The following is a 23,421-nucleotide window of genomic DNA, read 5'->3' on the forward strand; positions in this document are numbered from 1 at the left end:
ACTATTACATTTCAGAATGAGATGGTTACATAGTTAAAGTTTAGAACCTTCCCCTCGCGTAAGTAGCGGAGACAGCTACAAAAATAGACAATTGGTGGCCATTACCTGGGCTGGTGTTCTGCCTGCCGAAGAATGAGGCCCCCCCACCTCCTGTCTTAAAACACACACTCAGAAGAACGACGATCAATAAGACAAGGTAGCCAGAAAAGCCTCAGCTTATATACCCGAGGGGATTGTTCGAGAGGATTCTGGACTAAATCCGGACACACCCTCTCATTTTTGGCAGAATCTAAAGTTACACCCAAAAACCAACAATAAGCCTGTGATAGGTGAAAAATAATTACAGAAAAATTTGATTGGACAGACACCAAAGCTGGCGCGAAGAAAAGGAAGTGTTGCAAGCCTTGAAATATATATAAAAAATAAATGAAAGTTAAGTTCCTTGAGAAAACCTATACACACAAAATTTCTTTCAATAACAATGTATTCCACCTTGCACCAGAGTGCGTGACCTCAGTTTTTGTAGAGATATCAATGTAGAAAATTTCAAACTTCTTGATGTACACCAAAACAAAGATATCCAATCAATTTAGGAAACTTAGGAATGACAAACTTCTAAGTTATTCAATAGTGACATCTTCTGATTAATGTCCCAAATTCATGCAGTAGCTGTTTCACGTTTGGTTTGATAGATAGAGTTCTTTAAGGCGCTTCTTTTTAATGTGCGGAGTTGAGGTGTACCTCCCGGTACTATTATTATTATTATTATTATTATTATTATTATTATTACTATTATTATTTCAGTTGTATTTTTTGTCATTACTATTTGTAAGCTGGTATGTGGTATGAGTAATTTGTTTTGTACAAACTGTTGGGGAAATATTGCTAGTCATAACTAGTCATGATCATGTGAATAGCCCAATGTTCGATGAGGTGAGCTTGTTGATTGTAATCGAAAAGTTCCGATGACTCATGTGAAACGCCCAAGAGTCCGTTGATGGTGTTATTTTCTTGGGGCCAGGAAGAAGTTCAGGGCGTGGTCTTGACTAGAGGATCTACTCATAATTAGCTGGCCAGGATCAATCTCGACGGATCATGTGAGAAGAAGGGGGAAGCAGAGCTCTGTATATGCAGGTGATCAAACGGCGACAAGTACACACACGATACGGGAGTGAAACTGGATATACTGTACTGGAGTGACACTGCTGCAATATTCTGGACTGGATTTCAAACGTTTGTGGAACGTAGTCTTATTATGTTTATGGAACTTGACTGACCTACAACTGTGGAGTGCTTACGCACTTGGTATTGTATCACATGTGGTGGTTTGGTATTATATGTTAGTGAAAGATCTCAGACTTTCCATAATTTATGTTCAGGAACGACAAGCGTGTGTTGCTGAAGTGAATATATCTTTAAAACAAGTGTTAGAGTCAGTGAACACAGTATTATGAGGTACAGTATCTGTGTGATATAATAAGTGCCGATTATAACAATCGACAAGCCGTGTTGATACAGAGACAGTGAAGGGTACTTACCTACATACAGTATACAGAGTGTTAAGGTGTATACGTGCAGATATTTCTTGTAGCAATAGAGAACGATGTGATGAACCACTATATATCAAACTTTTAGTAATCCTCGGAAGTTATTTTCGAGAGCAAAGGGATACAATATTTTTAGAATAGGTAGTATGCCTTGTTCTTGTGGAATGAATAGCTTTTCTTTGATAACAGGCAAGTCACGCGCCATCCGTGCCAAACTGGTTTCTGTTCTGTTTATGTTTAAGAGCAAATGTACTACTGTGACAGCTGAGCGCTACCTATGCAATGCCACGAGATGTTACGTAATATACTTGCCAAACAGGTTTTATGTTTACGAGCAACTGACCTACGATAACGGCTGAAGGCTGCTACCAGTGTATAACATGTTACGTTACATTCTCGCCAGACTGGTTTTGTTGTTGTTAGTATTTAGTTTCCGTCTTCGGGGCTTCAGACAGCACTAGTTATCGGTTTCGGACCCTGGAGATGTATTAAACTGTCAGCGTTAATACTGGTTCATTTGGTTACGTCCTTTAGGGGATTGGGATATCTGTGGTCGTCAGCGCTGTGGTCTAGTGAGTATGGCAATGACCTGAAAACCTGTGTCGGTGCAGGACCTGTACGAGCGTGTGATATAATTATTGGTTGGGATAGGCGCGCCGGGACGTGAAATACGGTACGATCCCCGATGTGCATTGCATAAAGGTAGAAGAAGGAAGACAGTTCCTTACGCCAACAAACGAATGCATTGGATAGGATATCCATATGAGTAGCATCGGAATTGAGTTATCGAAGCACATCGAACGTTTTGTTTCAAACGAAAAATGGACATGTTATACAACTAAATAAATTAAACGCACCTACATTTCGTGCTTCCTGCCTGGTTGAGTGGCTCAAACGGTTGAGGTGACAGCCTTTTGACTCCAACTTCGCAGGTTCCAACCTGGCCCCGTGCGGTGGTATTTGAAGGTGCTCAAATACGTCAGCCTCGTGTCGGTAGATTTATTACATTCTCGCCAGACTGGTTTTGTTGTTGTTAGTATTTAGTTTCCGTCTTCGGGGCTTCAGACAGCACTAGTTATCGGTTTCGGACCCTGGAGATGTATTAAACTGTCAGCGTTAATACTGGTTCATTTGGTTACGTCCTTTAGGGGATTGGGATATCTGTGGTCGTCAGCGCTGTGGTCTAGTGAGTATGGCAATGACCTGAAAACCTGTGTCGGTGCAGGACCTGTACGAGCGTGTGATATAATTATTGGTTGGGATAGGCGCGCCGGGACGTGAAATACGGTACGATCCCCGATGTGCATTGCGTAAAGGTAGAAGAAGGAAGACAGTTCCTTACGCCAACAAACGAATGCATTGGATAGGATATCCATATGAGTAGCATCGGAATTGAGTTATCGAAGCACATCGAACGTTTTGTTTCAAACGAAAAATGGACATGTTATACAACTAAATAAATTAAACGCACCTACATTTCGTGCTTCCTGCCTGGTTGAGTGGCTCAAACGGTTGAGGTGACAGCCTTTTGACTCCAACTTCGCAGGTTCCAACCTGGCCCCGTGCGGTGGTATTTGAAGGTGCTCAAATACGTCAGCCTCGTGTCGGTAGATTTATTGGCACGTAAAAGAACTCTAGTGGGACTAAATTCCGGCACCTCGGCGTCTCCAAAACCGTAAGAAGTAGTTAGTGGAACGTAAGAACAATTATTATTATTATTATTATTATTATTATTATTATTATTATTATTATTATTATTACTATTACTATTGTTAGTGCCACAGATAGGTCTTATGGCGACAATGGAATAGGAAAGGCCTAGGAGTTGGAAGGAAGCGGCCGTGGCCTTAATTAAGGTACAGCCCCAGCATTTGCCTGGTGTGAAAATGGGAAACCACAGAAAACCATATTCTGGGCTGCCGACAGTGGGATTCGAATCCACTATCTCCCGGATGCAAGCTCACAGCCGCGTGACTCTAACCGCACGGCCAACTCTCCCGGTCATCGAACGTTTTGCTTTATTGCAATAAGGGACATGTTATAAAAATAAATAAATTAAACGTACCTTCCTTTCGTCTTTCCAAACGAAAAGAACATGTTTAATGGTAAATTAAAGCATTCTAGCTTACTGCTAATTTTGCAGTGCCTATTAAACGTATCAAAATAAACGTTGCCAGGCTGAGTGGCTAAGACGGTTCAAGCACTAGTTTCATGAACTTAGCAGACTCGATCCTGGCTCAGTCCGCTGGTACTTGAAGGTGCTCAAATAGATCCGCTTCTGATCGGTAGATTTACAAGTACGTTAAGAGTACCTGTAGGCAAAATTCCGACACCGCGCGTCTCCATTGGCACGTAAATATTTATTATTATTATTATTATTATTATTATTATTATTATTATTATTATTATTATTATTATTATTATTATTATTATTATTATTATTATTATTGTTGTTGTTTTCGATTGATCTATAACATAGGTTGAAGAGGCAATTGCATCAAGCTTCAGGTGCCATTGTAGTGAAGCTTGTACACCCTAGTGTCAAGAATGAACTCATTCAAAAATGCAAGGTTAAAAGGGATTTAAATGCGTCTCATCTCCGATTTTCTGAGTATGAGACGGTGTATATAAACCACAGTTTGACGTCCCTACGAAGAAATGTCCTTGGCCAAGCTCGAATAATTAAGAAGGAGAGAAATTATGCTTTTCTATGCGTAGGTCATGGAGGTAACATTAAACTCCGAAAAAGAGAGGGTGATCGGCAGGTGTTTAATCTAAAAACCCTGAACGATGTGAGTGGATTAAATAAGACTGTATAACTTTTTGTTTTGAGAAAACTGTTTTTAATGCAATTAATATTTACTACCAGAATGTAAGAGGGTTAAACACTAAAATTTCGGAGTTTTATGTTAACAATAGTGAATCAGAATACGATATTCTGTTGATTACAGAAACATGGTTACAATCTCATGTTGCTAACAGCGAACTGTTTAGTAGGGATTTTAATGTGTATAGAAAAGATCGTGGAGGTAAAAGAAGGGAGGAGGCGCAAATATAGTATCAAGACAAATAACGTTAGATTTTGGGGATACTGAAGCATTATATGTAAAAATTATAGTTAATGGTCACAGTTATCTAATAATGTCAGTGTATTTTCCACCTGCAACCAAATTGGAAGCATATTTGGATTTCTATAGATTGTTTGAAGTTAATAAAGACCTTTCCAATTTAGATCTTATTATAGCTGGTGACTTTAACTTGCCATTAATTACTGGTGAGCAAAGTCATCTTGTAAATTTTGGACCTGCATATAGATTAGTGTCGTGCAAAACACGCTCTATGTTCGGTTCATATTTGGCGAGTATGGCTATGACGGAGCCTCGGTTGTCGCAGGCGAGGCGAGCTATGTTCGAACTTGCCCCTTCATACTCGCTCCTTCACGCTCTGTCTCAGGCACAGGTAGAAGTGCTCGCTTCCCCTCGTTCTTGTTTAGCCGTACTCTGCTGTTCGTCTCGCGCACCTTTATCTATCGAAACATTCGCTTTTGCCTCAATGGTGGACTTATGACTGGGCATGTAACTGTCAATAGTTAAACTCTTTTTTTAGACTGTGATTCTACAATATACTGAACTCTGGCGGCCTCGTATATATAGGTAAGCAATACTGGAAAATAATGTAGTAAATATCGCTCCTGTCGGAGAAGTGGTTAATGAATTTCACATGCTGCCACGTGCATTACTCCTGGCTAGCATACTTTACTGCTTTTATACGGAAACTAAATGTGCATTATTAATGCATAAGCTGTATGTTTCACTACTAACTATACCAAAGACCTTTCATATCAACTGTTCAAGTTAAGTCATTATAAATCATAAAGTTAAATATAAACCTCAAAATTAATTTAAATATTTCTCTTTGTTCAAGGTTTCTTATGAATGTTTAACTCGGACATTCTTTCGTGAACTTCCTGAATTATACTTGCGCTTGTTTTCTTTGTACTGGAAATTTTGTAGTAAAAAGCACATTACTGATCAGCTTCCACTCTCTGTCTATATGCTGCGTAGTCAGCGTCGGATAATGGGTTTGGTAGTATTGGTCAGTCCACATACCAACAGTAGCTGAGCAACATTTGTAGTGTATAGCAGAAATAATCAGCGGCATTATTTCGCTTCGTATTTCATCTGCCTTTGCTTGGACGTTTCTACTGCTGGTGGAAGGATGCGGTAACACATCCACAATATCTACTTTTCCAAAATTAGCACCGATATTAATCAGTTCTCGACCTAATTCTTTAAAACCTTCCTCGGCAACAGTGTTAAATAGTCGGAAATCTTTGGCACACATGAAAACACACGCGCTAGTTATGATTTGCTTTGTAATGCCGTGCAATACTTGGCGAGAAAAACTAGCATTAAATTTGTAAAGGTGTTTTTTAAACGAGTTGTACGGGATTTATATGTTAACAGTGCATTGCATATTTCAAAGGAAACATACCCTGTCTGCTGACTATCTGCAGTGACCACAAGCAGGAACTCCTTCTAAACATTAGAACTGAGCCCATCCTTCTTGATTAGCTTATATTCACTGCTTTGAATTTTAGCCATAACGCTGTCCGTCGATTCACGTGGAATGGTGAGCTTCATCTCAAAACTAACGGGTAACTCAACCATTCCTTCGCCCTGTATCTGGAAAAACCAAATTGCTTGCAACGCCAGTACAGCAAGCAAGGCCATCCTCGCTAGTCAGCAAGCTTCGCTTCGAACATGGCCTGTCGAACGAATTTCAGCAAACTCGGGCATTTTAGCTTACACGCTCCACTCATGCGTGATACTGGTTGCATATGCAGCAAGGCACATGATGTTCTGTCTTGGTTACCCGTCTCAAGTTCGAACAACGCAGAACACTAATATAGATCCTTAGCTGAGTTTATGTTACTCTATCAGTTGCACTTGGTCAATAATATTCTTAATGCAAATGGAAATACACTTGTTCTTATTATTACGAATGTTAACACATTAACAGTATATAGAGATGAGTGCCCCTTAATTAAGGAGGATAGTTATCATCCTGCAGTTGCAGTCACGTTACTATTAAACAGAGAGCGTAGCCATGTTTCACAACAACCTGAACAACCTAAGCAGCTATTTGACTTTAGAAGGGCTAATTTCTTTCAAATGTATAAAATGTTCGAGCGAATGGATTGGTCTAGGATTGTGGAATTTACAGACGCTGACCAGGCTGTTGAGTATTTTTATGCTCAGGTACACTCTGTATTTTGTGAAACGGTACCAATGAAGAATTTTCACACAAAGAAAAAATATCTTCCATGGTATACTAAAGACATAATAAATAACTTGAAACTGAAGGAAATCCACAGAAAGCGAAGGAAACATTCAGAGTATAGTAGGGTAATATTTAACCAGTTAAGGAGAGAAACGAAACATATGATCAGTAAAGCGTATAAGAATTATATTTCTAGACTTGAAGAGAATATCAAAAGTGATGTTAATCAGTTTTGGAGCTATATGAAATGCAAAAGAAATACCAAGGAGGGTCTGCAACAGGGCATGAAATTTAACAATATCTTACTTAATAATAATAAAACTATAGCTGATGACTTTGCAAACTTTTTTGGATCGGTATATTCGAAACCTCCACCAACCTATGATGTTCCTGATTCATCTGATGTATATGTTAATTATCCGTTATCTTTAGAAGTAGTGGATGAAAAGAAATATATGTTAGCTATTAAAAAATTAAAACCTAAAAGGTCATGTGGTGTTGATGGAATACCGCCGTACGTACTGAAAGCATGTTCGAATGTGTTGGATTTCCCCTTACGAGCCTTATATAACATTGTGGTAAAATCGCAAACCTTTCCAAAAGTATGGAAGATAGCGAAAGTGTGTCCAGTTTATAACTGTGGGGACAGTAAAAATATTGAAAACTATCGCCCTGTTTGTATTTTGTGTGCACCGGCTAAAGTATTTGAGCAAATAATGTACACGCGTATATTTAATCATGTGAGGGTCGGTATACATATCAATCAGCATGGTTTTATGCCAGGTAGATCAACTACGACTAAACTATTAAAATTTATACAATATGCGCATGCCGTTTTGAATAACCAAGGACAAGTCGACGTAATATACACAGATTTTTCCAAAGCCTTCGACAAATTAGATCACGGCATTTTAATGAAAATATTGTCATGCTTTGGTCTGACCCCTCCTTGGTTAAAACTGCTTGCATCTTATCTTAGTGCACGGAAACAATATGTTTACTATCATCAACATGAGTCTTTCGCATACAATGTTACTTTTGGTGTACCACAAGGGTCTAACCTTGGCCCTTTATTCTTTATTTTATATATTACTGATTTGCCTACTAGAATTAGGTTTTCTCAGTGTTTATTATATGCTGATGGTCAAACTTTATACGGAGATAAAAATGGTGATGATATGTTGAAATTACAATATGATTTGTATTACTTATACACATGGAGTATTGAAAACTGTTTGTAACTTAATATAAATAAATGCTGTTTCCTTCAGATTTCAAATAAGAAAAATACATTGAATTATAAATATAAAATTAATAATGAAGAACTCAGAGTTGTTCACTCTGTTAATGACTTAGGGGTAATTGTTACAAGAAATTTATCTTTCAAGGAGCATATTAGTACAATGGTTAATGATTCCTATAAGAAATTGAGTTTTATAATTGGAAATTTAAGAGATTCTTCTAACACGTATGTACTCACTCTATTATTCAATAGTATTGTCCGATCAAAACTTGAGTATTCATGTATAATTTGGTCTCCATGTTATAAATCTTATCAAAATCAAATTGAAAGGGTGCAGAAACGCTTTTTAAGATATATTCATTATAAAAATATAAGATATTCCCCTTTAGAAATTATGTTTCATATGGATTTTTGTTTAATGAATTTAAATATGTATCGCTAGCCGGTAGGCGTGTAATAGCTCAACAAATTTATCTCTATAAGGTGGTTAATGCATTAATTGACGATAATAGTTCGCTTCACGAGTTATGCTTTAATGTTGGAAAAGGAAATTTAAGATTTCGGCAATTGTTTATTACTCCAGCCTCCAAAACTGTATTTTTTAAGAACTCTCCGTTTATCAATATGTGTAAAACATACAATAAATTAATAAGTATCATATAGATCTTGACTTTGCTTATGAATATGACACATATGTAAATATATTAAAAGAATTTTTCTCGTCGAAGTCATTTGTTTATATGTATAATATTTACATGATTTTGTTACAACTTTTTTGTTTGCTTTATTAACAGGTTTCTGTATATGAGATATTGTTTCATCCATTTCGTACAGAGCATTATCATCTCATTTACATAGCGTTTTCACATTTTCTTCTTTTTGGTATTTCTATGTTATTTGTTCAAATAATTTGTAAAAGCCACCTATAATTGGAGCGTGTCTCTGTTGGTGGCACATTTATTAAATAAATTAAATTAAATTATTACTGGTCGAGTTGGCTGTGCGATTAGGAACGCGTGGCTGTCAGCTTGCATCCGTCGTAAAGCCACTAGCAATATTATAATAATAACTGTTAGTCTATTATTACTAACAATTATGAAAATAAAAGTTAAACGCCCCACTCAAATTTCGTAGCTCGTAATCTGTCAGAAAACACTAAAGAATATAGTGAACTTTTAACAAGTCCGAATTATTATTAATCTTATAATTGCAGACATGTCTTTGAAATTACCGAAACATGTACTTAAAAATTGTTTTACGTCGCACCGACACAAGTAGGTCTTACAGCGACGATGGGAGAGAAAAGGGATACGAGTGGGAAGGAAGCGTTCGAGGCTTTAATAAACGTACAGTCCCAGTATTTCCCTGACGTGAAAATGGGAAACTACGGAAAGCCATATTCCGGGCTGTCGACAGTGGAGTTCGAACCCACTATCACCAAAATGCAAGTTAACAGCTGCGCGCCCCTAACCGCACGACCAACTTGCTCTAAGCTCTAATACCGGGCTGAGCAGCTCGGACAATAGAGCGCTGGTCTTCTGATCTCACCTTGGCACGTTCGATGGCAGCTCACTTCGGTGGTATTTGGAGGTGCTCAAATTCGCCAGTCTCGTGTCTGTAGATTTATTTGCATTAAAATAATACTGCGGTAAAAAATTCTGGCATTTCAGCGTCTCCGAAAACCGTGAAAATTAGTTAGTGGAAAGTAAAGACATTATTATTATTATTATTATTATTATTATTATTATTATTATTATTATTATTATTAGTAGTAGTAGTAGTAGTAGTAGTAGTGGTAGTAGTGGTAGTAGTAGTAGTAGTAGTAGTAGTAGTAATAGTAGTAGTAGTAGTAGTATAGTAGTAATATTATTACGGAAGTTCTAATTAAACGGGTTCATTACAGTCATCATTTTACCTATCGGCACTTACTGTCCAGTAATAAGCCTTCTGTCCGCCTCTGTGGTGTAGTGGTTAGTGTGATTAGCTGCCGCCCCCGAAGGTTCGGGTTCGATTTCGAGCTCTGACATGAAATTTGAAAAGCGGTACGAGGGCTGGAACGGGGTTCACTAAGCCTCGGGAGGTCAAATGAGTAGAGGTGGTCCGATTTCCACCTCAGCCATCCTGAAAGTGGTTTCCCGTAGTTTCCCACTTCTCCAGGCAAATGCCGGGATGGTACCTAAGGCCATGGCCGCTTCTTTCCCTCTTCCTTGTCTATCCCTTCCAATCTTCCCATTCCCCCGCAAGGCCCCTGTTCAGCATAGCAGGTGAGGCCGCCTGGGTGAGGTACTGGTCATTCTTCCCAGTTGTATCCCCGACCCAATGTCTCACGCTCCAGGACACTGCCCTTGAGGCGCTAGAGGTGGGATCCCTTGCTGAGTCCCATGAAAAACCAACCCTGGAGGGTAAACAGATTAGGAAAGAGAAGAATACGCCTTCTATTACAAATGTCCGGCGGCAATTCCACAGTAGCTTTTTTTTCCTCCGAGCAATGTTTTTGAAATTTGTCGCATTAATAACAATTTCACTGAATACTTATAGCCTTTTCTTTCAGTGTCCATCGTCCTTTCATTGACCTATAAAGTTTATGAATAAGCATAGACAACCCGCATTGTCTATTATCAGAAATTCATCGTAGACTGTCGCAATAACAGCACAGAAATATTGCGCCCATTTTTCATTTACTTATTAACTATTTCCTTTCATTTTGTCAGCTTGGATCACTGAGTAATGCCATTGACGTCTTATAAATCACACACAACTACACAACACTTGATTCGCATGCATGTGCTGGTACGGATCTGTAAGGATTCTGTGTACTTTTCACACAGACTACCCTAGACCGGTTTTCGAGTACAGCAAGTGGCCTGGCACGCGAGTCAACCACTCCTACTTGCCAAGCCTTTAGGGGAAGTGCACAACAACAAGTGTTTGCCTGCGATAAGAAACAGGTTCAACAAGCCCTATACTCTGCTACTGTACTTCCACTACGCGTGGATAGAATGACATCACCGGCGTATCCTGCTACGACCGTTCAAAACACATTAGGTCCTGAAATATTTGGCTCTGTTATGGGCAAACTATTAGAACAAGGTAAAAAGTACATAGCATATATTGTGAGATGTATTTTTCTTTGCCGACCAGCTTAATATCTGCACGTATACCACTAACATTCTGTACATATACAGTATATACATTGTTCAACGGACTAACTACAAATGGTGGCTTAGTTCTCACTTTCGTTTTCCCACTGTTTTCATTGTTGTTGTTGTTGTTGTAAATATGGAGTCTTCCAGGAATATTTTGTGTGTGTATTATATGTATATTTTGGGGTGTTGATGAGGTGTTCATGCACGGATTTTATTGAGAATATAGTTAGTTATTTTAGAATAAGTGGAGTTATTGATGAACCTTTGCTGGCGAGATGTAGTGTTTACAGTGCACTATGTCTTCTGATATGGGCTATATCAAATTTGTTACTTTCATTGACCTGTCTCAGTCTCATCCTTGGCTTTGACAATATGAAAGTGACTGAGGTATGAGTGATGCTAGTAATACCATTCCTTATGCAGCCAGTCCCTGTTATGAATGGTGTGAAAATATCACTCATAGGGTCGGTTGGTGCATGTATTTCAGTGCGCTTGGCAGACTGATATGTAATAGCAACTGCTGGCTCAGTGAGGAAAGCAACGGGAAACTACCTCACTCCTCATTTCCCTAGTACGCCTCTTCAGTGACGCCTAGGCTATTTATGACAGCTGTTGGCGGAGCTGCAGAGGATCAAACCAGCCTTCGGGCTGAATATCCAACACATACAACACATTAATGAACCTATGTGTAGTTCCTACCTATTTAGTCGTTTTCAGAAGGTTAGGTAAGGTCTGAAGCACATGTACTAGTACGCAGCTTTTATGTACACGCCCTGGGAGAGAAAGAATTGATTATCATACTCTATCAAAATTCGAGAGATCCATTTTGGTGAACTCTGGCGCCGATACTACGGACATTTCGATTAATTATTTGTATTAACTTAATTTATTTAAAGTACTTTATCAAGTTTATGAGTAATTTTATTTATGATCATTTATTATTATTTATTTGCTAGGGGCTTTACGTCGCAGCGAGACAGATAGGTCATATGGCGACGATGGGATAGGAAAGGCCTAGGAGTTGGAAGGAAGCGGCCGTGGCCTTAATTAATGTACAGCCCCAGCATTTGCCTGGCGTGAAAATGGGAAAACACGGAAAACCATCTTCAGGGCTGCCGATAGTGGGATTCGAACCTACTATCTCCCGGATGCTAGCTCACAGCCGCGCGCCTCTATGTGCACGGCCAACTCGCCCGGTTTTTTAATATTATTATTAACTAAAGTTACAACAGTATATTGCATTACTTCTACCTGCAGTAACTGAATGTATATTACTTATTTGTAGGTTTTACATTTTATTTCTTACCAAGTGATCTGGCCATGCGGTTAGGGTCGCGCCGCTGTGAGCTTCCATTCGGGAGATAGTGGGTTAGAACCCCACTGTCTGTAGTCCTGAAGATGATTTTGCGTGGTTTCCCATTTTCACACCAGGCCATGGCCAAATCCTTCCCACTCCTAGCCCTCTCCTATCCCATCGTTGCCATAAGACCTATCTGTGTCGGCGCGACGTAAAGTGACTTGTAAAAATAAATATATTATTTCCTGGTTTTAAGTACTCTCTTTAGTTGGATATATTATTTTTTATTTTAAAAAATTAAAATCTAAACTTCGTAACAAACAGAAGAAACTAACGGTATTTTTTATCGAATGTGTTAACGAAGATATGTTTCTTGTTTCACTACTGTATGTACTGTATCATGTCTTCTAAAACGTTACTATAATAAGTGCAATAATTAAAGTGATGCCATAAATTAGACTTCGTTTGTATATTTTTAAATACTTTAAAAAATAATGTTTTCAGTACAAGCCCGTAGATACATATGATTCAATTATGTGCTATCGATAGCTGCAGTCGCTTAAGTGCGGCCAATATCCAGTAATCGGGAGACAGTGGGTTCGAGCCCTACTGTCGGCAGCCCTGAAGATGGTTTTCCATGGTTTCCAATTTTCACACCAGGCAAATACCGGGGCTGTACCTTAATTAAGGCCACGGCCGCTTCCTTCCAATTCCTAGGCCTTTCCAATACCATCGTCGCCATAAGACCTATCTGTGTCGGTACGACGTAAAGCAAATAGAAAAAAATATGTGCTATACATGATCAAAAATGGTATTCTCTATATCTCGAGATTTCGATCATTCGAAATAAAATTTAGCTCCCGAGGTGATTCAAGTATCGAGGTTCCACCGTACTAAATCATTTCTAGTAAATACAACTTGCTTTACGTCGCACCGACACAAGATAATTCTTATGACGGCGATGGGATAGGAAAGGTCTAATAGTGGGAAGGAACTGGCCGTGGCCTTAATTAAGGTGCACCCCCAGCATTTGCCTGTTGTGAAAATTAGAAAAGACAGAAAACCATCTTCAGGCTGGGTGGGGTTCGATCCCACTATCTGCCGAATGAAAGCTGATAGCTACGTAATCCAAGCAGCCCAGCTATTTACTCAGTTCCAGTTCGATATCTCGAATCACCCCGTGAGCTAAATTTTATTTCGAGTTAAGGAAATTTCGAGATATCGATAATACCGTTTTTGAGCATGTTTAGCACATAATTGAATCACATATATCTACGGGATTATACTGAATACATTATTTTTAACAGCACTTAAAAATATACAAACAAACTCTATTTTTTACGCCATCACTTTAACTATGCCAACGGCCGTAGCCGTGTTGAAACACCGGATCCCGTGAGATCTCCGAAGTTAAGCAACATTGGGCGTGGTCAAGATTTGGATGGGTTTGCCACGCGCTGTTGGTGGAGGTTAAGGAAAAGCAGGAGCGGAAAGGAACTGGCCACCCTACCGCACGTAAACTCCGGCTCAGGACACCTCTGCGGAGGTTCGGACCTGCCTTCGGGCAGAATACACCCTTACCTCACTTAAATTATAACAACTTAGGCCTAGTACCATTTTAGAAGACAGGATTCAGTACATACAGTAGTAACACAAGGAACATACATCCATTAACACATTCGATTTTAAAAATCCGTTAGTCTATTCTGTTTGTTAGGTTAAACTTTCCTCTCTTTACGTACGAATTTCTCGTCAATACCACGCAGCCGAGATTCGTACATGGAGCTTGTCATCCGCGACTTCCGTGGCTGCTTTCGTACGTGAATTCACACCCGATAAACAGCGAGGCTTCGCCGATTTTCCGATCACTAGAAGTTTTAGTTTTTTGGTTCCCGTCATATTAGCTGCCAGCATCACTGTAACCCTTTCTTTTCTTGTTAACTGTTCCTCACAAACCACAAATGCCGTATTGCACAGTTAATGTTGCACAAAATTCGAATAACAGAGTATTTTTTTACCAAGAGAGGAATATTTGCTTCGAGAAATCGAGATATTTGTGTATCGAAATTGCGAGTAATAGAGAAATAAAAACACGTGAAGAATATGACAAATGAGCGGGCAATTTAAGTTACTTCGAAATACTGAAAAATCGAGTAATGGAGGTTCGAGGTATCGGGGTTCGACTGTAGACTATTAATCACGAAGACAAATCTCTACCATTTCATCCCATGATGTTTACTGAATGGTTCGCACAGAATGAGGAGGAAATAGGGGAATTATTCGCTTAATCCTGCAAGGAATGTACAGAACATTCCCAGTTTAGAAAATGCCATACGATTATATTTCACGGAAGAAAATATTTTATTATTCTTTCTCAAAGTTGCTGAAAGAAGAATCGCCATAGAAACAACATGGCCCAGAATATCTTACTTCAGGCACTTGTTTATGAGGATGAACTGTGACTACGAGGGTGGTGGTAGTGATTACTGTTTTAAGAGAAAATGCAATTGGACAACCGTTTTCTGTTAACACTACTCAGAAGAGAAATCGGTCCAACTCTGTTGTGTATTGGTTAGTGAGATTAGCTGCCACATCCGAAGGCACGGCCGCTTCTTTCCGTCTTCCTTGCCTATCCCTTCCATCTTCACATCCCCCACAAGGCTGCTGTTCAGCATAGTAGGTAAGGCAGCTTGGGTGAGGTACCGGTCCTCCTCCTTCTCCCCAGTTGTATCCCTGACCCAAAGTCTCAGGTTCAAGGACACTGCCCTTGAAGCGGTAGAAGTGGGGTCCATCGTAGAGTACGGGGAAAACCAACCATGGGCAGTAAACGGATTAAGAAAGAATGAAAGAAAGAAAGAAAGAAAGAAAGAAAGAAAGAAAGAAAGAAAGAAAGAAAGAAAGAAAGGAGGGAGGAAGAGAAATCGAAGAGATCCGACACTTTGAAGAATAAAAGTATGAATAAGAGAAAGGGATGGGCCATGGAGGGCGTGAAAACAAAAGACTCCCTTGGCTTCCCGGGTTCGGAAGAAAACAAGAGTTGACCAAAAGAGGTAAGATAGCAAGGATGAAGTTATGAAGCCTGACACAGGAAAATGAAAGCAATGTCAAACTCAACTGAGGAAACCGTGGTCGTCAACTCACGCTTCCAAATTTACACGCCCTGTTTCCCTATTAGTGACCTTTTACGACAGGCAGGGGATACCGTGGATGTATTCTATCACCATCCCGCCACAGGAGATCCACCATCCTGAGCTGAAATTGAACCCACAAATTTGAACTCAGAATGCCCAATCTTTAGAATACAGTAAGTGATAATATGAAATACTTTTAATCATTTAACTGAATGCAATTGACATTTTAATGAACAACCAAGAAAGAACAACTCCCTCCTTAGACTATAAACAACCTACCCCCCACCACCACGGTGCAACAACCCCGAAAGGCCTTGGCCTACGAAGCGACCGCTGCTCAGTACGAAGGCCTGCTGATTACGAGGTGCCGTGTGGTCAGCACGACGAATCCTCACGGCCGTTATTCTTAGCTCTCTAGACCGGGGCAGCCATCTCACCGTCAGATAGCTCCTCAATTATATTTTATTTTCTATTTGTTTTACGTCGCACAGACACAGATAGGTCTTATGGAGACGATGGGATAGGAAAGGCCTAGGAATGGGAAGGAAGCGGCCGTGGCCTTCTGGTGTGAAAATAGGAAACCACGGAAAACCATCTTCAGGGTTGCCGACAGTGGGGTTCGAACCCACTATCTCCCGGATGCAAGCTCACAGCTGCGCGCCCCTAAGCGCACAGCCAACTCGCCCGGTGAATTATAATCACGTAGGCTGAGTGGGCCTCGAACCAGCCCTCAAGTCCAGGTAAAAACCCTGACCTGGCTGAGAATCGAATTCGGGGCATCGAACCCCTACACCGCGGGGCTGGCTATAAACAACCTAATACTCGAGCGAATGGAGAACACAGTTCGCATTGCAACCCCACAAATAAGTGGTGTTAGTAATGCTGGAGATAACGAATGTGGACAAATAAATCTTGACATATAATTTGCAATGCTTGATGGCATATTGAGCTAAGCAGTTCTAGAGTAAATGCAAACAAATGTACTCCGAAACTGCGTAGTTCATAACTTCCAACTGCGTCTATGAAGGCTGAGAAATAATACAACTTTAACGCTTTTCAGTCTGTTGAAAACACTAGCAATAATATATAAAACATTACACTGTCCGCCTCTGTGGTGTAGTGTTTAGTGTGATTAGCTGCCACACCCGGAGGCCTGGGTTCGATTCCCGGCTCTGCCACGAAATTTGAAAAGTGGTACGAGGGGTGGAACGGGGTCCACTCCGCCTCGCGAGTTCAACTGAATAGGGGGGGGGGGGGGGTCGTTTCCCTCGAAGTGGTTTTCCGTGATTTCCCACTTCTCCTCCAGACGAATGCCGGGATGGCACTTAATACTTAACTTAAGGCCACGGCCGCGTCCTTCCCTCTTCCGTGTCTATCCCTTCGAATCTTCCCATCTCCCACAGGACCCCTGTTCAGCATAGCAGATGAGATCGCCTGGGCGAAGTACTGGTCCTCCCACCCTGAGGGTGAACAGATTAAGAAAGAAAGAAATGCAGCATTGATGTCGCAATCTTTGTTGTCGATAAGAACTCTAAAAAATTACGCTGTTATCCCTAAGGTAACTTTATCTTATGATCGTTAATAACGGATCAATCATCCATATGTTTTAATTATAGAGTTACGTTTATCTTCATGCCACCCCAACAAAATACGGTAATATACTTATTTACAATACCACTGAACAAAATAAACATAACTTCGTATAAAGATCAATAGGGTCTTCTCGTCTTTTATATTCATCTAAGCCTTTTGACTCAGAAGTTAAATTCCACTTATTATACAGAGACAGTTAATGTTTCGTCAAACCATTCATTCCAGCCTTAAATTAAAAGACTAATGATTATGCTATCTTTGCACGGTCAAAATACCGCGCCCCTTTAATTCTCATCAGGGGGCAGGCCCGACCTTAAATTCATCCCGAAGGACATGTTTTTGGTAAACAGGCAAACAGTAATTTTGCCTAGTTCCTTTTTATATATAGGCCTATATATATAATACACCCCTTGTATACTAACAAACTAAGAAACAAAGAATTATTTTACACGTATGCTATAGTGTTCGGCAAGCTACAGAATTCTACATTGATTAAGATTAATACAACTTTCCCCATGATGAGTATATCGACCACACAGTACTGTATTTCGTCTTCTAAGTTATTGGTGAGTTTGGTAGTGTGCCAGGTAGAAATAACCATCACAAGGCTCAGGAATAAATTTGGAATGTGGCATGATGTATGGTTCTTCAAATTTTATGTAGATGATTGCGGAATATGGTTATTGAACCTCGTATTGTGGCGATAGCATAGATAGAACTCTAGATAAAGTCGTGTACACGCTATGAATAATATTTTATTACATTACATAACAGCATAGGTATTTAAAAATTAAATTTTAGACGCCTCCCACTAAACTACCACTTTATCTCAACGTGAATATATTCATATCTTAGGCTGTAGTGATTTATTCCCCGACTTGACATACCGATTTTCATTAAATTCTGTTTACCCATTTTCTCTTGGCTCGGCATTGATGTGGACTTGGCAACAAATATCTAAATTCATAAATATCTCTGTTATCATAGCCGGTATGGTAAACATGTAGAAGGCATAAATTAGCGGAAATTTATTTCTATATAACGTTAGTTATGTATTATTTATCGATAAGACCACTAATAACAAAGATGTTTGAAAATTGAATTTTAGGCCTTCCCCTAAACTACCATTTCTCTCAGCGTGAATAAAATTATGTATAGTCTAGATTGTAGCGCCTTATTCTCTGACTTTACATACCGATTTTAATTCAATTCTCTTCAGTCATTTCCTCGTAATGCGCTTACAGACAGACAGACAGACAGACAGACAGACAGACAGACAGACAGACAGACAGACAGACATGACGGAAAATGAATAAGTGCATTTCTTTGTTACTGTGCACACGACCGATACAGAAATATAATTCTTTTAAATTTCTGATCAATGTACAGACAAAACTCTTATTTTATTCGTAGATTAACTGAGTCGACATTCAAAAGTATGGCTACATTATTAATTTTTTTAAGGTTAAGAAAAATGTCCCCCAAAAATTTCTTATACAAGTTTCCGATACATTTGATCCAAAATTTGGATTAAATTGTCGAAGTATTTCAACGGCTCTACATAAGTTAACTCACCACCGGGCTCCGCTCTGTGAGACTCATCGTGGCACTATAAAATAGCTCTAGCTACTGGATCCGGCCGCCATTACACAGCCCCTAATATACTCGTTATCAATTGACCTTCACTGCTCAACGATGCCTTTGCAAAAGTTATACACTCGCTCGCCTGACCAATACTGATGCAACACGGATTGCATCATTACTTATCTAATCCTCTTATTTAAGAAAAGAGAAGGAGGGGGGAAAACGTGAAAATAACCTTCCGAAGGAAAATAATTGTGTTTTAAAAAACGAACCATTTTATTATTTCTTCAAATCAGTATTTGTTATAAAGTGATGAAAAAATTACAAGGAATTATATACTCACAACTGTCTGTTAATGTTAATAATAATAATAATAATAATAATAATAATAATAATAATAATAATCCTCTCGGCCGTTATTGTTGGCTTTCTAGACCGGGGCCGCTATCTCATCGTCAGACAGCTCCCAAGTGTTCTCACGTAGGCAAAGTGAACCTCTAACCAGCCCTCATATCCTGGTAAAGAATAAAAAAGGAATCCTTGACCTGGCTGGGAATCAAATGTAGGGCCCCAGGTTAAGAGGCAAGCTCGATACCTCTAGACCATGTGGCCGAATTGACTCTTTTCTATCCTTTTTCTTTCTGTCAGGTTTCATTCTGCGGTGTTATGAGGCCAACACTCTTCCTCGTAATCACAAAGGGAGATAATAATAATAATAATAATAATAATAATAAGAAGAAGAAGAAGAAGAAGAAGAAGAAGAAGAAGAAGAAGGTGAACATGTGAGACATGGTTTCGACAATTTAAACGCAGCGATTGCAATGTGAAAGGTACTGCGCACTCTGATAGACCACAAAAGTGCGAAGACGAGCAATTGCAGGCGTTACTGGATGATAAAACAACTCATACTCAACAGTAATTGGCAAAAGCATTAAATGTGTCACAAGAAACAATCAGCAGACGTTTACGAGCTATGGTGAAGATCAATAAACTCGGTAAATTGGTCCCTCAAGATTTGAATGAACGCCAAATGGAAAATCGCAAAGTCACTTTTAAAATGCTGCTTCAACGCCACGGAAAAAAAATCATTTCTGTACCGAATTGTGACGGATGACGAAAAATGGATTTATTTTGAAAACCCGAAGCGGAGAAAATCGTGGCTGCCACCTGGTGAAGCCGGTCCTTCAACACCAAGGCCAAATCGCTTCGGCAAAAAGACAATGCTTTGTGTCTGGTAGGACCAGAGCGGTATTGTGTATTATGAACTCTTGAAGCCCAGCGAAACCGGCAATGCACAACACTATCGCCAACAAATTATTAATTTAAATCACGCATTGATCGAAAGACAACCAGAATGGGCGAGAAGACGTGGCAAAGTGATTTTGTTACACGACAATGCGCCGTCACACAGAGCAAAACCAGTGAAAGACACCTTGAAATCACTTGGATGGGACATCATTTTGCACCCGCCGTACTTCACTGACCTGGCACCATCTGACTATCACCTCTTCGCACCCAGCACTAAGCAATTTCGAGGAAGTTAGAAAATGGCTCGAAGAATGGTTTTACCGCAAAAGACAAGAAGTTTTTCTGGCATGGTGTCCATAACTTACCTGAAATATAGGGGAAGTGTGTAAAAGCCAATAGCCAGTATTTTGAATAAACAAAAAATAATAATTTCGCTTGAAAATTGCTTGTTTTCCTTACCAAAAAAAAAAAAACAGGCAAAACCTTATGCATACGCCTGGTACTGCAGCGTATGTCCATCAGTAGCGCGCACGCACCTACACCTCTATCGCCAGAACAATTGAGAAGTTCACAACCAAAGTGGGCCAAGCCCATCAGTGGTCAGTTTGCGAATTAATGCAGTCTGGGACTAACAAGACTTCGATTTATTCACTGATATTTTTGTATCCATCTCTTGGCACAGGCCAGAGTAAAGTATAGCTTTCACCGAAGTCCCAGTCTCATCCATGGCTGTGACAATATGGAAGCTGCTGGGGTATGGGTGGTGCTGAGTAATGGCATTCAGAGCACGACTAGTGCATCTGAGTGTTATGAAAGGTGTTGCTCATAGGGTCAGTCGTGCTGCAATAGCACTTTCTGACCCAGTGAGGAAAGCAATGGCAAACTACCTCACTCCTCCTCTTGCCTAGTACGCCTCATTTTGGTGCTGCCATTGGTTTTTGCGGTTTCCTTATAACCGCATAACCTTTGGTGGTGCTAATTGAGGATCCAACCAGCCTCTGGGCCGATGACCTAACAGACAGACATGTCAAACTAAGTCCATAACTCGTTTGCTGCTTCACACAGGGCGGCACTTCCTGTATAAGGTGAAGGTTGCTAAGAATTTGTCACCGCCATAGTGAACCAAGTCCATTAATCTACAGACCACCATTGCTTATGAGTGTATGTGTTTTATTTGTTCCATAACATGTTTAACGGTGAAGATTATCTTCCTAATGCATCATTTGACAAATATCTACACCTCAGAAGACTGGGTGCAAATTATGAAATCATCAAAGTGGAAGAATCCTTATTTTAAAGTGATCAAGGTGAAGAGAGAAGCATTCTTATACACAAAGGCTGTGGAGGAAGGATCGCCAACAGAAAAAAGGACTGATAATGGTCAAGCCTTAATTGGCTACAAATAAGGTGGTTAAGAGTGGTGACCGAGCTCGATAGCTGCAGTCGCTTAAGTGTGGCCAGTATCCAGCATTCGGGAGATAGTAGGTTCGAACCCCACTGTCGGCAGCCCTGAAAATTGTTTTCCGTGGTTTCCCATTTTCACATCAGGCAAATGCTGGAGCTGTACCTTAATTAAGGCCACGGCCGCTTCCTTCCCATTCCTAGCCCTTTCCTGTCCCATCGTCGCCATAAGACCTATCTGTGTCGGTGCGACGTAAAGAAACTAGCAAAAAAAAAAAAAAGAGTTGTGAAAGGTTTCCATTTCAGAATATTTTTCAAGGAAACTCTGAATGAAGATTCGTCTTTCTTGGACATAATTCTTGCGCTAAATAAAAGTCAGGACGTTCATTGTTATCATTGTCACCTGTCATTCAAAATCCCCTATATGGAATTCAACGATGGATCGCTGCAGCTAAACACAAGGGCATGATGGACCTCTTGCCCTATATACCTCCAATTAAGCACTACTTCAAGAATCTCCCAGTTAATATTACCACAAGGCCAAATGAAATAATTGCAAACAGCGAAGAAGATCACAATGATAAATTTATGTAAACTGATGTAACCTTGTCGCGGTGGGGAGGCTTGCGTGTCCTAATGAAGCAGATAGCCGAGCCGCAGGTGCAACCATATCGGATTGGTATCTGTTGAGAGACCAGAATAAGGAATGGTTCATCGAAAGGGAGGTAGCAGCCTTTCGGAAGTTACAAGGGCGGCAGTCTGGATGATTGACTGATATGGCCTTGTAATAATACTCAACATGGCTTAGCTGTGTTGATACTGATACACGGCTGAAAGCAACGGGAAACTACAGCCGTAACTAACTCCCGAGGACATGCAGCTCTCTCTGTATGAATGATATACTGATGATGGCTTCCTCCCGGGTAAAAAATTCCGGAGGTAAACTAGTCCCCCATTCGGATCTCCGGGTGGGGACTACAAGAGAGGGGGCGATCATCAGGAAGATGGATACTGACATTCTGCGAGTCGGAGCATGGAATGTTAGAGGTTTGAATCGTTGTGGTAGATTAGAGAATCTGCATAGGGAGATGGATAGACTAAAGTTAGATGTAGTTGGTGTAAGTTAAGTACGTCGGCAGGAAAAACAGGATGTTTGGTCAGGCGACTACCGAATTATCAACACAAAATCAAACAGGGAAATGCAAGAGTTGGTTTAATAATGAATAAGAAAATAAGGCAACGGGTAAGCTACTACGACCAGCATAGTGAAAGAATTATTGTCGTCAAGGTAGACACCAAACCAATGCCCACCACAATAATGCAGATCTATATGCCTACTAGCTCAGTGGATGATGAGGAAATCGAAAGAACATACGAAGAGATAGAAGATTTAATACAATATGTAAAAGGTGACGAGAATCTAATTGTGATAGGAGACTGGAATGCAGTGGTAGGCCAAGGAAGAGAAGGTAATACAGTAGGAGAATTCGGATTGGGACAAAGGAACGAAAGAGGAAGTCGGCTGGTTGAATTCTGCACTGATCATAATTTAGTCCTTGCCAATACTTGGTTCAAACACCACAAACGACGACTTTATACGTGGACGAGACCTAGAGACACTGGAAGGTATCAAATATACTTCATTATGATTAGGCAGAGATTCAGAAACCAGGCGCTGGATTGCAAAACTTTCCCAGGAGCAGACGTGGACTCTGACCACAACTTGTTGGCCATGAAATGCCATCTGAAGCTGAAGAAATGGAAGATAGGAAAGAAAGCGAAAAGATGGGATCTAGACAAGTTGAAAGAAGAGAGTGTGAGGGATTGTTTCAAGGAACATGTTGAAAAAAGACTAAATGAAAAGGCTGAAGGAAACACAATAGAGGAAGTGTGGATAGTCATGAAAAATGAAGTCAGTAGGGCTGCTGAAGAAATGTTAGGAAGGAAG

General features: G+C 40.0%; 1 protein-coding gene across 1 annotated transcript in view; it reads right to left on the minus strand.

Annotated features, from left to right (window-relative positions):
* Nucleotides 1-18,972, minus strand: part of LOC136866525 (inositol oxygenase) — a 59,207-nt gene extending 40,235 nt beyond the window's left edge. The window contains exon 1 of the mRNA XM_067143572.2: nucleotides 18,816-18,972. Coding sequence (XP_066999673.2) covers nucleotides 18,816-18,842 — 27 coding nt within the window. The 5' untranslated portion in view covers nucleotides 18,843-18,972. The remainder of the gene's footprint in view (nucleotides 1-18,815) is intronic.
* Between the last annotated feature and the right edge of the window lie 4,449 nt (nucleotides 18,973-23,421).

This window comes from Anabrus simplex, chromosome 3 (genome assembly GCF_040414725.1).
Source record: "Anabrus simplex isolate iqAnaSimp1 chromosome 3, ASM4041472v1, whole genome shotgun sequence".
Classification (NCBI taxonomy): domain Eukaryota; kingdom Metazoa; phylum Arthropoda; class Insecta; order Orthoptera; family Tettigoniidae; genus Anabrus; species Anabrus simplex.